Consider the following 15,861-nt stretch of genomic DNA (forward strand, 5'->3'; position numbering starts at 1 on the left):
GAAGTTTAACGCGTAGGTATAAACTACGATTTTATCAATGAACTGTTATTTTTTGTTTTCTTTAAAGGAATGTAGAGTCTATTATTTCATGAAAATGAACGATTTGGAAATTTCAAAGCATTTAAACAACTTTGCAAAACACTATTTTAATGATGTGTAGTCGGAATGTAACGCTACTGCAGAATGAAGAACTAGTTTCTATAGCGGTTTTTATCCGGGAGTGGATGTTGTTCGGTAATGCATTAAACCTGTATCTTTTCTGAGATATAGCTTATAACTCTGTATACATTGCAAGCAATGTATACAATAAAGATGAGGCTAATTGCATCACATTTGGGAAACGGTATATCAGCAAGTTTTCATACATCTATATGTCTGTTTCTAACCAATATCCCTGGGTGAGAAATTTTTGTATTGCTTGACCCAAAGTGATTTTAAGAAATATATTTATAGATGTCGTGTTGATGTTACTGGAGATATTTGGCTTAATTATTGGCTAAGTTGTATCTAGACCTCTTCATGCAGTCAAAGCGATCGCGTACGGTCTAGCCATACCAGGGCTATATGAATTTCTCGTTCTTGAGGTTTTTGTAGGCTGTGTATTATAATTGAGCTGAAAAGAAGAAAAGTGAAACTATTAATAGCATATGTAAAACATCAAAAAATACCATCACATAATTATTAAGAACTATTTCTATACGTTTTTAATTTTGCTTTCTCTTTCCATTAAAAAATCTAGAGCGAACTCTAATAACTCTAACTATATTAAATGGACTTGTCCATCTTTGAATCTGGAAGGTACCATTTATCTTTTTAGGGAAATTTACTGACTGAACCCCATAATCGGACGGCATATACGTGCTGACTAATCTTGCAGACAGTTGGTGAAGTTAGAATTTGTTAAATGAAAAGAATGATTTAAGAAATTTGTGAAATTTAGGTAGTAAAATTGTAAACATTATATCAACTGGTGGGCATGCAAGTAGACTAAGCTGTGCTGTGTTAATGACCATATCCCAAAGTTTACTCCTCAACTTATTGGTTGTTATCGTGGGCTCATCTTGAGTAATTTGTCAACAAAAACAGTGATTTTAAAAATGCTTTATCACTGCGGTATACCGTACCCCGGATATTGCTCGATATTATGAGGACTTTCATCCCATTTCGCGACTTTGAACGGGGAACGAAGGTTAGTTCAGCGACGATATTTTCCAAACTAATGGCTATTTCATTTCTCTCAACGGGTTTTATATATCTAGAGGTATTTCTGTAGCTCTAAAAGACGTAAAAGTATTACAGGTATTTGTAAAATTGATTAAACTACCCCTAAACGATCCGCTGCTCACTAGAAAATACTGACCGCGATACTGTAGAATCGTTAGAAATTATTATATCACCAATATAAAAAAAATTGAATCGAGCATTTTTTTTATTCTCAATCCAAGTATGCCTTGTCCAAATTTCAGGCAAAAAGTGTGAAAGTACAAAAAGATACAGGCCAAAAAAGATACAAGAAAGTGTACCGAGTATTGATTTTAAGTGTACAGAGTATTGCAAAATAGCCCAACTTTAGTGTACAGAGTATTGCAAAACAATATGAGCACATTAGTATGGAAAATCGATATTTTTGTCTAATTTTCACGTCTGTTTATCGATTCAATTTCATTTTTCTGATAATGTACTGTTTATATGATATTTATTCAAATATTTCAGATTCAACAATGCATTTTCAATTTTTCATTGTTATTCCTGTTCTTTTCCTACTGGCAAATGCAGAGATTTAATTTCCCATTTGATTGAAAATCACACTATGGATGAAATAAAGTGTGTGCAGGGTCGAAAGCAGGGTAGAACCATCAAAATTGACGATAAAAAACTTTAAATACATGTCTCAAGAAACTTTGATAAAGAAGACCCATCTCTGAAAAGGACAAGAATAAAAAAACATATTTAGATGACATTAATAATAGGTTTTTACAGGGCAAGTTTGACTTAAGAAACATATCGACGCACTTCATAAAATATTGGCCAGAGGGCTTATGCCGCCCAAGCATGCCGGTATCGTCTTAACCTTTTACTGCATGAGCATAATGCAAGTTCAAACTGCTATGAAACGATAAAAAATGCTTCAATACTGATCAAACTGGGCACAAATGTTAGCTAGACCATAGCCTGTGGAATAGCATGCTCAATTTTAAATTTTCAGTTACCATGGCAACGGGGGGGGGGGGGCGTCTCAAAATTGCCAAAAATCTCTATTTTGCGTTGTTTTTCCCCATCAAAACTGATTTCAAGGTGCACCAACTTCTCAGTTGATTGAGATAAAGTCTAAGGTTTTCGGCGTTGATTACACGGTACCTTTAAATCGACCTGAGGCCATTTAGCCCCCCCCCCCCACAAGATCCAAGTCTTCTCGACGATTAGAGGGGCTGCTGCCCCACTTCAAACCCCCAAACAGAAGGGTGCACATCCCCCCTGTGTAACCCCCTTGATATACTTTTTAATGGGGGTGGCGCCGAAAAAGTGATCGCTCTTTTGAACAACATTTCTCAAACGAAAAAAACAGTGTTGGGGGCCTATATAGGAAACGCTGCGCTATTTTTACACTAGGCCTCAAAAGGGATGGGGATGTAAAGCTTTCAAAACACGCCTTTATGAGGTAAAAGGTTATAAGGAACATAACCTTTTTATTGCATCTGCTGCCCTTTATCATAATCTTATCAAAATCCATTATTCGGTTTTTTTGAGCTGTACTTGCTCGGCAGTCATACGGAAACCTTTGCTAAGGCGTAACAAAATTTCACGTGCAGACGGTCTGCCGTTGCTAGAGTGCAGGTGCAAAATGCCCGAAAGTTACCTTTATATGGATTTTTGGCATAGTAGGAAGTCGGTTGATATTAGATATTGGTACACTTGCTCAATACCGTCTAATATTGACAATCTTGAGGAAGTATTAATGCACTTTGGATGTTTTTTTTACTATTTAAAGTAAGATATGCAATAATTTTTAACAAATTCTGGAAAGGTTGATCCTTCGATAGCAACGAGAACATTTTAAACACAGAAAACTGAGATTTTTCACGAGCAGGAATGAAAATCTGGATTATTCGCAGATATTTCCAGTAAAGTACCTCCGAATTCTGCATATTCTGCACATATAGTGTAAATAAGTATACACAGTAAGAAATATTTAAAATTAAATGTGGTAAATACTTTGTGTTTACTGCTTGCATTTACTCTTTATTGATAACCAATACTCGTTACACTCAAAAGCAATACTCGTGACACCGGCGGGCAACTCCAAAGCAATACTCGGTACACTGACATGTGTATTTATTCTCAAAATGCACTGTCGTCTGAGGTTTTATTGTTGATTGAACATTTACAACATAAACATTATCATCATTATCACATTTCACTCGATTCAAGTTTTTCTTTTAAGGATGTATATGCACAAAACATCAAAATTGACTGATCCGAGCTCATTTATCACGTGAGCAAAGAGTCGAATTTTACCTCCTAATTACATTTCAAAGCTATTTCTCAACATTTTTGGGGTTTCATTAACTAGAGAAATTATCGAAGTATTTGTATTTCTACAAAATTTATATCTAACCAATTCAAAATGACTAAATATCGTCACTTAACATACCTTCTTTCCTCGTTCAAAGTCGCGAAATGGGATGAAAGACCTCATAATATCGAGCAATATCCGGGGTACGGTATACCGCAGTGTTTATGCTCAGAAAACAAAACCAATTTGTTATCAACGGAAGTAATCCGAAAATACAACATAAGCAAAGGTTTTTAATTTCACCTTGCGTAAAAGTGGTTTCAGTTACCTTTTAAATAAATATGCATTACGTCGTTTTACAAAACCGTTGATGACGGCGACGAAGGTGGTGATATATCAATTCCTAGTTCACTTAGGTCAATGTCCCAGAAACCACTAGGAACCTTTTTCATTTGACCTTGAACTTGATTTGTTCCATTCACTTCCACCGAACTTTTAACGCTTGTATCTATGTCATTGTCAGTATTGTGAACGTCATATGCCTTTATATTTCTTAATTCGTTGTGTAAATTTTCCCATAAAGTCGAATTACTTATCCAAATCGGGGCATGTTTTGGACTTTTGGTTGCCTCCGAATTTGGTAAAATTTTATCCGAATCCGAGTTGACGTTCACTTCCGGTTCAATTTTAGACTGGTCTTCATGCCCATCCCATATAGGATCGATTTTTGATGGATCTATTTGTCCGTCCCATATTGGGTTACTTTCAGATGGTTGTACTTCTTGATGTTGAGACTGTATCCATAAGGACCCAGCCAAGGATCCGGAGTAGGTCGACTGACTTCCTTGGTGCTGTATAGCTCGCTGAAACACCGAAACATGAACGCTCAAGCTCACTGTCTGTTTATTATATATAGTTAGTGCATTAAAAACTTAAAGAAATAATCGTATGTGCGCCAGGTTCGTGCATTGACATTTGAAACGACTGATTTTGGTGTACAATTTTATTAATTCTAACAAAGTAACAAATATATAACAAATTTACAAAATGAGACCAATTATTTACGCTATATAAATTCTCAGACAGACGTTCTGATTGCCATAGTCGGTAATGATTGTCTGATATTAGTTTGTTTTCAAGCTTTGAAAGTAGCTCAAAATTGTCCGCTGTTCGACATTAAAACAGCTCAGAATTGCCGCCTGTTTGACACTTTATAGCGATGTATTAATACTATTATTTCATTTTATCACATTGTATTGTTTCGTTCAATTTACAAATTTGTGCTTGGAATTCAATTGTGGCAGTGCAATGAAAAATACAATTATCTAATTCCACCACCGCTTTTTAACAAGTGTTATTTTGCAAAGCAAAGCTGTGCATGACTGATAACTGTGTTAGTCATAATATCCGGTCGACTTGTCCAGCCACTTCATGCTATTAGTATTTCCATTATTTGATGCTGTGCTTAAATGTCCATTACTCAATTTATGTTCCAGTCTAAATGTTTGTAAGAGTTGTCTTACTTTGATAATCCTTGCGCGCTTCCGGCGCTCGCGCACAATGCAGACGACAACAATCGTAACGACAACTGCTACAACAACAGCAACACAAGCGACGGATATTCCTACAATAGCACCGGTTGATAAGCATTCTGGCATGCTTTCATCAGTTCCATCCGGGCAGCTCGGATGTTGGTCGCATTGTAAAGAACGCCGTATGCAGTGTGAACTCGATTTGCATTGGAATTCATCTTGGGTGCATGGCGCTGTAAAGCAACAGTAATTTAAGTAATGTGCAGTTTAGTATATTTAGCAAGGATTTTTTATCGACGCTTGCGGACACGTGAAAATATTTGACATGCGAGTTTTTAATGCGTGGGTATAATTGCGCAATCATGTGCGATGTAATTATATTACGTTTGTACAAGACAAATGATTTTTCTAGCGTCATTATTGGGTATGAATTAGTTTACTATAAATGGCAGTTTTAAATGGAATATGAGATTTTAATAAGTTAAACACAGCTATTATTTCAGGCAAGTTTTGATTGTAATGCAAATAGATATATATGTCTTACCGTCACTAAAAGCTGTTATCACAAGTTTCATTCCACTCCCGGAAATCAAGTCAGTATTGCTGACGAATCTCATTACGAAAAATCGACCGGAAGTCAAAATGTACTTCTTTTTTGGTTTCGTGCACACCGTCGCCGGCAAATCTAGAAAAATGAAATAATGTCGTGTAATATATGGTGAAACAAATAAAGCGCAAACAAGGCAAAAATATATAATGGACCACTTGACAGAATCAGTTAAACATTAACGATTTATTTTAAAAGATGGAAAGATAGGAGGGCTGTAAGACAAAGTTTATGTAGACATGAAATACTGCGGATTCTACATTTCATATGATTATATGAATTTCATGATTGATGTCACTCTGTTTTACACTTGCACATCTATAATAATAACATTGTCAACATTTAAATATAAGCCGTTTCGGAATCTTATACTAAAACTTACCAGGGTGGATAATTGAAGATTCTGACGGCCCGTCAAAGAACTGAATATAATCACCACCTTGACACAAAACTTCTTGTTTGCCGTCAATGTCAAGGTTTTCTATGTGGATTACCAAGCGTTTCCCTTCCGGCGCTTGTATTCGCATTGCGCAGCGCATGCCGTCCAAGTACTTTGACGATTTTGTCAGCCTCAGTCTGACGGACTCGGCATTTCCGTGATTAAGTGCAAGAGTTTGGCTACAGTGCTCTTCAACAAAATCTAAAGGAAAAAAAAGGCAACGTAAATGATATTATTTCGTATTTCTAGCGTGCTGACAATGGCATTCCATAGTCAACTATGGAGTGCCGGTAGGGACATGCCAATCTGCTTATTTGCCAATTGCTTGTTGGCAGACTTAAACTTTATACCAACACACTTTGAAAACACAAACATTATAGATCTAGTTTAATTTATGTAGTTACTCTTGACTTAAATACTTAAATGTAAATTTAGATTAATTTACCATTTAAAGTATCAATAATATAATTTATGAAATGCCAGTCGTAACTTTTCCAGGCGGAGAAATTAGGATTTAGTAGACTAATTTTACTCTATCACGTTCATACGGAAGCGTATCAGGGCCTACAGTTGGTGAGATGTTTTGCGCTAAGTCGACTTATTTTTATTCGCATTGATAAGATGTTTTTGTATTTCTAAATAAAATTTACTGACAAAGATAAGAAGCTTTTATGCATTGCAACTGAATTTTTCTCGATATGTTTGAAGCTTTTGCCTCTTCGACAAAAATCCTGTCAAAACTTCTTGATTTCACGACTTTGCTGAAATATATAGTAAGACGCAAAGACGTTACTCGCATTGACAAATAGCTCACGTAATTCAACAAAGTTTTTTTTGCAATGATTAGAACCTTCTACGTATTACGTATTAATCATAACGTCTTCATGGAATGTTTTATGTATTACGTATTAATCATAACGTCTTCATGGAATGTTTTTGGTCAAATCGAGAAGAAACAAGTTGACATGACGTGAAACTTTTAGATAAGAGGAGGCCCTGATAAGCTTCCGTACGTTCATTTGTATTTCTATTTTACCAACTGAAAACAGTTTATTATCGTCATACTTTCTCATAAAGAAAATCGATTGCACCAAACATGTTTTATTAAATTAGTTTTTCGAATTTTCCAACATACTGTATGTTTATCAACTTAGTTTTGATTCACATTTGATTGGAATTTATTTTATAAAAGCCTACGTAATTAGTAAACGCCATTTTCTGACTCTATATAGTTTCTTAAATTCTTATATATGTATTAAGATATATTATATATTTTTGATGTATAATTCAACAAAAGCCGTAATTAAATCATTATAAAGTCTACACAAAACAGAAAAAGAATTCAAATGATAGATAATAATAATTTATATCAACTTACATTCTGGAATAGCCGACTTTGCTAGTTGTGTACAATAACAAATAATCCCAACGAGAAAATAAATCATAATTTTCGCTTCCATTATCACAGTCCAAGCTTTGTTTTTAAAATAAACATTTAATTAAAATGAAGCAATTAAGTGACCACTCATTTTCCTCAGATGTCGTAAATTCATAACTTGACAGGAGAAATTAGATCACGCATGGCCAACACTGTCATGTACCATAACTGGTCGGTGACTTCTGACTGCAAAACTCCCTATTTCATAGCTTCAGGGAGAATATTTGATATGAATGTCAGCGGTTAAAGTATTTCATTGCGGCAAATTTTTAATGACGACCTTACATGTAAATATCAGTTGTCAATAACTTATTAATTAGATCATTTCAAAGTCACGTGTTTTTTTTTATCAAGTTCGAGAGTTAAAACTTAAGAATGTTGCTGTCAAATTTTCGGGTTTTGGGTAAGATGTATGGTTGACCTCGGTCAGTTAACGCTTTAAGTAGACATGAAGGCTCGAGCACCAAGACAGCATGGGTCGTCTGCTTTAGAAAGAAAGAGGCAAAGAAAGAAAGAAAGAATATGAAAGAAAGAAGGAAGGATAGAAAAGAAAGAATAAATAGGAAAGAAATAAAGAAAAAGAAAGAAAGAATGATGAAAGGATAGGAAAGAAAGAAAAAGGGAAAGATAGGAAAGAAAGAAAGAAAGAAAAAGAAAGAAGGAATGAAGGAAGGATAGGAAAGAATGAAGGATAGGAAAGAAAGAAAGAAAGAATGTGTTTTAGAGCTTAAAAAGTATATGAAATAATAAAAATAACTTTTGATTTTGCCGATTCTTTTTAGAATATTGTAATTAAATTTTGATGCTGTTCGTCTATACGAGAAAATACTTATCATTTTAACGATACATGTTCATTACCGTTTCAATTTACAATCTTTTTATTTCAAATGTTTAGTTGGTATATTTTCCCTTGTCATTTTTGGCGGTGCACAGGGACACGCCAAGTGGGTCAACAATTCCTTCAAAAAGATTTTTTTTAATAACCAGTCTCTATTTACTGAATCTTATTGTGTGAAAATTTGCTATTTTCTAAGCAGGAAATGACCTAGCAATATTTATAAAATGATATACATTATGTACAATAATTTGATCATGAAAGGCAATTAGGTATGTTTACAGTCTACAAACACGTTCGATCACTCAGAATATGTAAATTGTTTCAATGTTTAAAGTAAAGAATTAGAATCAGATTGCAAATAAAGGGCTACAAGTGTACTGTTGACTCACCAATTGTATTCAAACACTTTTAAATCACCTTATTTGCATAAAATAAGTTCAACAATCAGATTATTTGCATATTATAAATATCGCGTCAAGACCAAGTGAATAAAAATGTTGCGATTTCGTCCATGTAAAATGTACCGTGTGCGTGGATTTATGGTGTTAAGAAAAATGAAGATCAGATATATTCAAGATAATGGATAAAAACGGAATTATAAGTTTAAGAATATCTAATTGAACATCTAGATATTAAAGTATATACATGTATAAGTACAGCTTAAAGTAGCGAGTGTTTTATAAAAAAAAAAATCAAAATCTGCACAAACATGTTTTTTTTTTTTTCATATTCTTTAACTTCGGGACTGGAAAGGATTTTAACAATAGGCGTATTCTGTTATATCTGAAAACAGAATTAAATATTCCTTAACAAAATATTATTCAGTTTAGCGATGATTTTACGCATGCGCATGGGTCACTCGCTTAATTTTAGCTTCCGGACAACTTTGGTATGATTTGTATGAAGATAGAAATAGATATTATAGTTAGCTTTATATCTGTCTATTTTCAACAGTTCAGGATTCAGTTTTAAAAAGATGTATTTATAGCGGGCTTAGCATGTGGTTGTAGTATAAGTTTCGTAGAGCAAAATCCCTTGGTAGACAAAGATTTTAGTTGTTGCTGTGAGGTGTTGTAGAGGGGTTTTCACGATTGCAAAGTCTGACTAGGAAATGTGTACTGTTGTTATAAGAGGTTATCGCTGTACAGAGGGCCGATTGGTAGAGGTTATATTGTTCTTAAAATAAAAACGATTTGAAATTTAATGTAACAGAAAACATATGTATAAACATTAGAATACAATTACTCTCATATGAAATTAAACAAATTGTTTTGATTAACGTTTAGGGCAAAAAAAACAAAAAGGGTTCTTGCGATTTCGTTTTCATATCCAATTAACCCTTCTCACGCAAATATCTTTATTTGACATGCCCGTCTTTCATTTGGGACAAAATCATTCATCAATTTATTTATAAGTACTGAATGGATAGCGACCAAAGTGCAGACCGTGATCAGACGACATGGATATGACTGTTGTCCTTGCTCTGCACTTGTCGCGTGGGTAGAATTAGTTATTAGTAGAATTAGTAATTAGCATGCTAAACGTTACACACATTTTACTATTTCAGAGAGAAAACTTTTTTAGGGATAATTTGTAACTTAAACGTGAAGCAAATCAAGTTTGATTTGGCCTAAGACATCAACAGAAAATTAGTCGGGTTTGAGAAAAAAGGATTGTGAGCGAAGTGTGCGGGATAAATACCATTGATTTTATCCTTGAGAGTTTCAAACATACTCGAATAACCATTTTATCTAGTGCTTTAGTGAGAATGGAAAGTTTCTTTTCTAATCAATTGCAAAAACATAAACAATCAACTGATTACGATATATTTTCTTGCACAAAAAAAGTTCGTTTTTGTCCGGATAACAGCTGTAAATTGATTACGTAACGGTGTTGAAGAGCCAAGTTTCCGGCGCATAGACATGCTATGCATCTAAGGTAAAAAACTTTATCTCCAGTGGAATGGGGAAAAGGGACAAGAGTCTAACCAGGATGGGGAAGGTCTCGGAGGGTGTTCGACTTCCGGAGCTGATCACACATCTTGACAGGTTCATTATTACATCGGAAAAGGTAATGTTTATTTTTTCGCATTTCTTAAGAATTTAGTCCTATTTGTGATGAACATTATTCTTAATTCTTGTGTTTAAACTTTTTGTATTCAAGCGTGATAGCTAGACAATACAAGTAGGTTTATTTCGAATGACAGGAAATCGAAATTGCCTTCCCAGCTTTGTAATAGTGTTAATAATGAACACCTGAACAATCAACAGAAAAAGAAGTTTACTGCCCTTGGAATTCGAAATCAAAGCCTGTTATGATAGGATCACCTACCACGTTCCTGTTTCCTTAATGACTGTACCATTTGATATGCCGTTAGTGCCCTTTTACAGATAGTTTAAATACTAGTCTCGGCATATATTCGACCAAGGCGATTTGATTTTCATCATTTTATGAAAACAAATACTTGTCCAGAATACAGAGACTCTTTTTAGTGTTGACCTCTAGTCGCTTTATGACAAATAAAAAACCCAACAAATAAATCAGAATGGTTCATATTGGCTACAATCCATACAGTAATCGAATCGAAATAATGTCAAATTTTAAACATAAAACACTTTTACAGCCAGGTTGTCATAAATGTTATGTCTACAAGAATCAACACTCGGGTATTTATCATGCGTTTCTGTGTAAAAGTTAAACTGATACGGTAATAGATTTAAAATGCCATTTTAGGAGAATCACCATTTTTGTCGCTTATTGATCTATTTTCCACTTTAAACGCCGCTCCCCCACCCCCTTTTTCGACCAAAATGACCGATATTATTAAAACTATATAGCACCGGTGTAATATCGTTATAACGCCTTTACTACTTGAATATAATAGATATTTGATATAACCATTGTTTTTGACGGATTTTTGACATGTAAACAATGGCGTCACGTTCCATTTAAGGACATATTAGATAACAATATTAGTAGTTAAATGCCAATAAATATAAAACTGCTAAAACGATATTACTTATTTGAAATCAACTTTCTTTTAAAAATTTAGATATAATAATCATTAAATTAAAATGAATTCAAATTATTTTATATTCAGAAATGTGTCCACGAAAGTCTCAAGAAATTTGACGAGGAATTAAAAGGAGAAGTTAAAGCGGATATTAGTTCTGAACGAATAGTTGCAAATTTTGCTGATAGATTGTGCAATCAAACTCTCACTAACGACGAACTTCGTACAGTGTTAAAGCTATACCAATATCATCTGCACGAGATTCATGTTCTCGACGATTTATCCACAAATGACGCGTGTGAGGATATTGAAATCAATAATGGAAGCCGGTCGAAAGATGTTCGTCTGCCGAAAATAGCGAAACGACATTTGCCTCTGCGACCGACAACTCTCTTAGACCGTGTTATTGACAAACACAAAATGAAGGAGGAAATAATCATACCAACTATGGTGCTGAAGGACTCGAGTTCGAGTCAGAATTCTCATCGTACAGTAGAAACAAGTGCACAGTCTCGCGAAAAAGGACACCGTGAAAAACATTCCAGGAAGGAAAAGCTACCACATTTTAATTACGAGCATGGTGAAGGAATGGGTGCGCGGCGAAATCTTCCCGGGCAACCCGAACTTATTCGTATGCTAACGGATCCTGAATTGAGTCTTAGCGGAAACAACGGGGATAAAAAATCTCTTCCGGTCACCGAATTTAATAGGTCGAACTCGCTTTTATCGTTATACGGCGGGACTTTGAGTCCTCCACTACTCGACAAGCAGAAACAAAGAAGACCGCGAAAACGAAAAATCGTCTGCAAGTTCTGCAGACGATCACCGGGTGATCATCAGAAGTGGTGTATTTATTATAATTTTGGAAGTATTACTGAAGAAGCGCCAGTAGAATTGTCAAGGTCTCACACACAAAATGAAATAGACGTTTCCAAGAATATTAAATCGAAAGAAAATTTACAGGATCAGGAGAGATCGAAAACGTCAATGGACGACTACATGAGAAGACCGGAATTACCGGACTTTAAACCTCTCCATAGAGATGTCTACATCCGGGCGTTGGCTGATTCACGTGCGCGTCTAATTTTCCACAGATCGCATGATTTCGTTAATCAGTTGACAAAACCTTTCGTGTTTTCGTATTTTAGCAGATTAAATGGTCCAAAATGCAAAAGAGATGGAATACACGGAATGACTCGCATATTTGGTAAAGATAAAACTGATTTTACAGAATATTACAAGTTATTTGCCGATGAAATTAGGCAAGGAAATGCATAATTAGCTCTTGTAGAAAAATGTTTGGAAATTGGTGCAGATGTTCTCATCTTATACATATAACGTTTAATTTTAATTGATCAATGGCCGACCAGGATTAATTACCATGTTGTTTTTTTTCAGTTATAAACCTCAATTATACCACGTTGATATATTTTTTTTCCGAAAGTAGATATTTTTGAGTATGATGAAAGGGAAATAACTTTCATGTACAGACTAAATCAGACTAAATCTGCAATTTTCATGTAATTTAGCTGTTTTTAATGCTTTCGAGGGAACACGTTTCAAGATATTTACATGGTTTGTTAAAATTAGAAACATGGTTAATTTTTCAATGTGAGAACACAATAAATGAAACAAAAAAGAAGGATTTCTTAGATTTTTTGTAGAACACATATAAATTGTATCTCATATATTGTATATGCAAACTGATTTCATAATTTTTCTGTAAATCACTCGTATCAACAGCTCTATTTTTTATTACACCGTATATTGTTATGCTGTGATAATATTTATATCAAAATGATAGATAAATTTGTTAACTTTTATCGTTTATTTTGTTTTTCTTGTAAGTACCGCAAGTTACTCTATGGCTTTCAGTTTTGTACCACATATACTTGTCGGATCGGAAGGGCAAAACCAAAGGGTAAAATAAAACAATCGAAAACACGACAAATTAATATGATTTATCGTTTGTGTGTTTCGTACAAGTTTTCATATTTTACAAACGTAGGTTACTGGTAAACAAGTAGACAGTCTTTGTGCCGGCTCGCCACGGCGAGCCGGTATTACGTTAGGATTTTACTTAGAAACAACCTAAAACTCCGAATCCGTCCAAACATTTAATCTAAGCTTGGGTTCCAGCTTTCTACAAAATTTATCTGTCTGGGCTGGAATCCAAAATAATTAAGCCAATCAAATTTGATCTTACATAGCGTCAAAAAACCTTCAATTTTCACGCCATTTTTGAAAAGCAACAAGTATTGCTTTTAGCGCAAAGATATAATGATGATAAAATAGTTGTTTTCATGAATTCTTTTCAATAAATCATATTTACACTGACTTTTGATGTAGCGATTTCACCTGTTTTCTCTGTAGTAAGTTAAATAATTAACAATTAATTGGTTAATTAACATAAGTGTACATCTGGTTCTGTGCATATTTTCTTTTTCTTTTTTTCCGGTAATTTCATCCTTTCCGGTATTTTGTGTATGTATTTACTGGGATATATCTCCGGTCCGGTCGCTTCCGGTCTCTTCCGGTCTATTTTGACCGGGATTTACGAGACTTGAGAACTTGTACAAATCAAATAATCATGCCCCATGAATTCGCCCACACCCAAGAGAGTTCTTCAGTAATATATTCCTGTATAGGACTTGTGTTTGTCACTCATTCCAATACTAAATAACATATTACAACTTAACTTTGTATAAAGAGACATCTTTATGAATTCTACCTATCTAACATTTTTTGGTCCAGGTCAACAGGCCATATAGTTAATGTGCATAGACATAGGGACTTCATTCTATCTGTTTACATGCATCTTCATATATACTCATATTCCACTTTGTTAAACTGAGAGAACTGGCTTCCGTAACTTGATATGTCACTTTTATTTTGATGTTCGCTGAAGTCTCTTCAGGTACAGAACTGTCATTTTTAAATTTAAACACACCCCTGGAATAAAATTACGAAGCGAGTCGCTACTAGCTTTTTCAAAAGCTAACCTTGTCCGTATTATAATGAAATTTCGTTAAAGTTGCATGATGTTTAACAATAATATCGAACATTACAATATTGAGAAAAATGTAAACATGTACTAAGAATTTACGAAAAGTAAAATTATTCACAATTCAAAAAATAATTAACATGTTATATGCAATTAATAACAGATCTTGTAGGATCTACCAACATAACCTACGCTATTCTTTCGTATTTTGACCTATGTTTGGTAATTTCTGTAGATTTTAAGTGCGGTCTGCAATGTGTAAAATTCTTTCTTTGTTCACTTAACAATATTTTACTTTTTAATACATTAAATAAATCATGAAAAAAGCATGAGGCATGTAGCTTTATTGTCCGTGAAAGAAAGCTTACGTTGAAGACTGTGGCAATTTTCAACACAAAGTTGGCCATGTCACAATACAAGTTCTTTGCATAGCAAATTGTTAACAGTTTAAAAACATGTAAACAACAATGAAAAATATATTCTTAAACACATGTGTACCAGTTAAAGCTATTTGATGCAAAAGGCATAAATAAACGGAAAAGCTTTTTCAATACAAAATGCATAAACACGTACATGTGCACATTAACTAACATTAACAAAAAAAAAAGACATTAACATACGTAACTATGTACATGAATAAAAATATGATTATTGAATGATAAAGCTCCTAACTACATATTTATGTTATCAGATAAAGCATGTGACACAGTTATCACGGAAGAGAATCACGTGACTTTTGGGGTAGCGCGTACTGACAACATGGCGACAAACTTCTCCAATTCGGACACAATTTTCACGTAATTTGCATCTTATCATTTAAAAATTCTATTACAGTCTATGCTGTATGAAATATTTTCATTGCCTACATTAAATATTTGTGATGTAATGTCAAACTGTACCATAAAAGAAAGGACAAAGATGAAAATAGAATAAAAATAAAATGAAAGGATAAATGAATGGTTTTAAAATTTAAATGTTGGATTGACATAATGTTATTTCTAAATATAGAAATAGACGAATGCAATTTATGATGAATTAAATACATAGACAAAAAAGTCTGTCACTTATGATGTACTACATACAAATAAATTATATAAGACATCATAGTATATACCATAAAGTACGCGTACTACAGCGTATTATATTTTGATTATACTGTAAAACCTTTTTATACGCGGGCGGCCTAAGCTGTCTATTGCGTAATATTTTTCAATATACATCTATACAGTCAAACGATGATAGGGTATATAGCAAAACAATACTTCTATATGTGCATATAAGCAGTATGTCAAAAAATAAGTAAGTTGAATGTACAGTCAACCCTTTTCATAATGTACAATAAGAAAATGAAAGGGCGGTCTTTATTGAAGGCGTGTACCCTTAATTGTATACCTTTGATGAAAATACCCTTAAATATTTTTTTCCATTATGACCGGTTATGGTTAGAAAATATGTTTTTATTATGAGTGGTTATTC

The 15,861-nt window shown here is 33.9% G+C and overlaps 2 protein-coding genes across 2 annotated transcripts; one reads left to right on the forward strand and one right to left on the reverse strand.

Annotated features, from left to right (window-relative positions):
• Window positions 1-311: 311 nt before the first annotated feature.
• LOC132718166 (uncharacterized) lies at window positions 312-7,900 on the reverse strand. Its single transcript, XM_060701794.1, has 6 exons — window positions 7,471-7,900; window positions 6,036-6,293; window positions 5,591-5,731; window positions 5,038-5,279; window positions 3,843-4,377; window positions 312-613 (listed from the first exon to the last, which is right to left on the reverse strand). The coding sequence occupies exons 1-5, from the start codon at window positions 7,550-7,552 to the stop codon at window positions 3,871-3,873; spliced, it is 1,230 nt and encodes a 409-aa protein (XP_060557777.1). The 5' UTR covers window positions 7,553-7,900; the 3' UTR covers window positions 312-613; window positions 3,843-3,870.
• Window positions 7,901-9,922: 2,022 nt separating this feature from the next.
• LOC132718160 (uncharacterized) lies at window positions 9,923-13,136 on the forward strand. Its single transcript, XM_060701784.1, has 2 exons — window positions 9,923-10,438; window positions 11,469-13,136. The coding sequence occupies exons 1-2, from the start codon at window positions 10,331-10,333 to the stop codon at window positions 12,657-12,659; spliced, it is 1,299 nt and encodes a 432-aa protein (XP_060557767.1). The 5' UTR covers window positions 9,923-10,330; the 3' UTR covers window positions 12,660-13,136.
• Window positions 13,137-15,861: the final 2,725 nt, after the last annotated feature.

Source organism: Ruditapes philippinarum, unplaced genomic scaffold (genome assembly GCF_026571515.1).
Source record: "Ruditapes philippinarum isolate M1 unplaced genomic scaffold, ASM2657151v2 ctg1374_1_1_1_1, whole genome shotgun sequence".
NCBI classification, from domain to species: domain Eukaryota; kingdom Metazoa; phylum Mollusca; class Bivalvia; order Venerida; family Veneridae; genus Ruditapes; species Ruditapes philippinarum.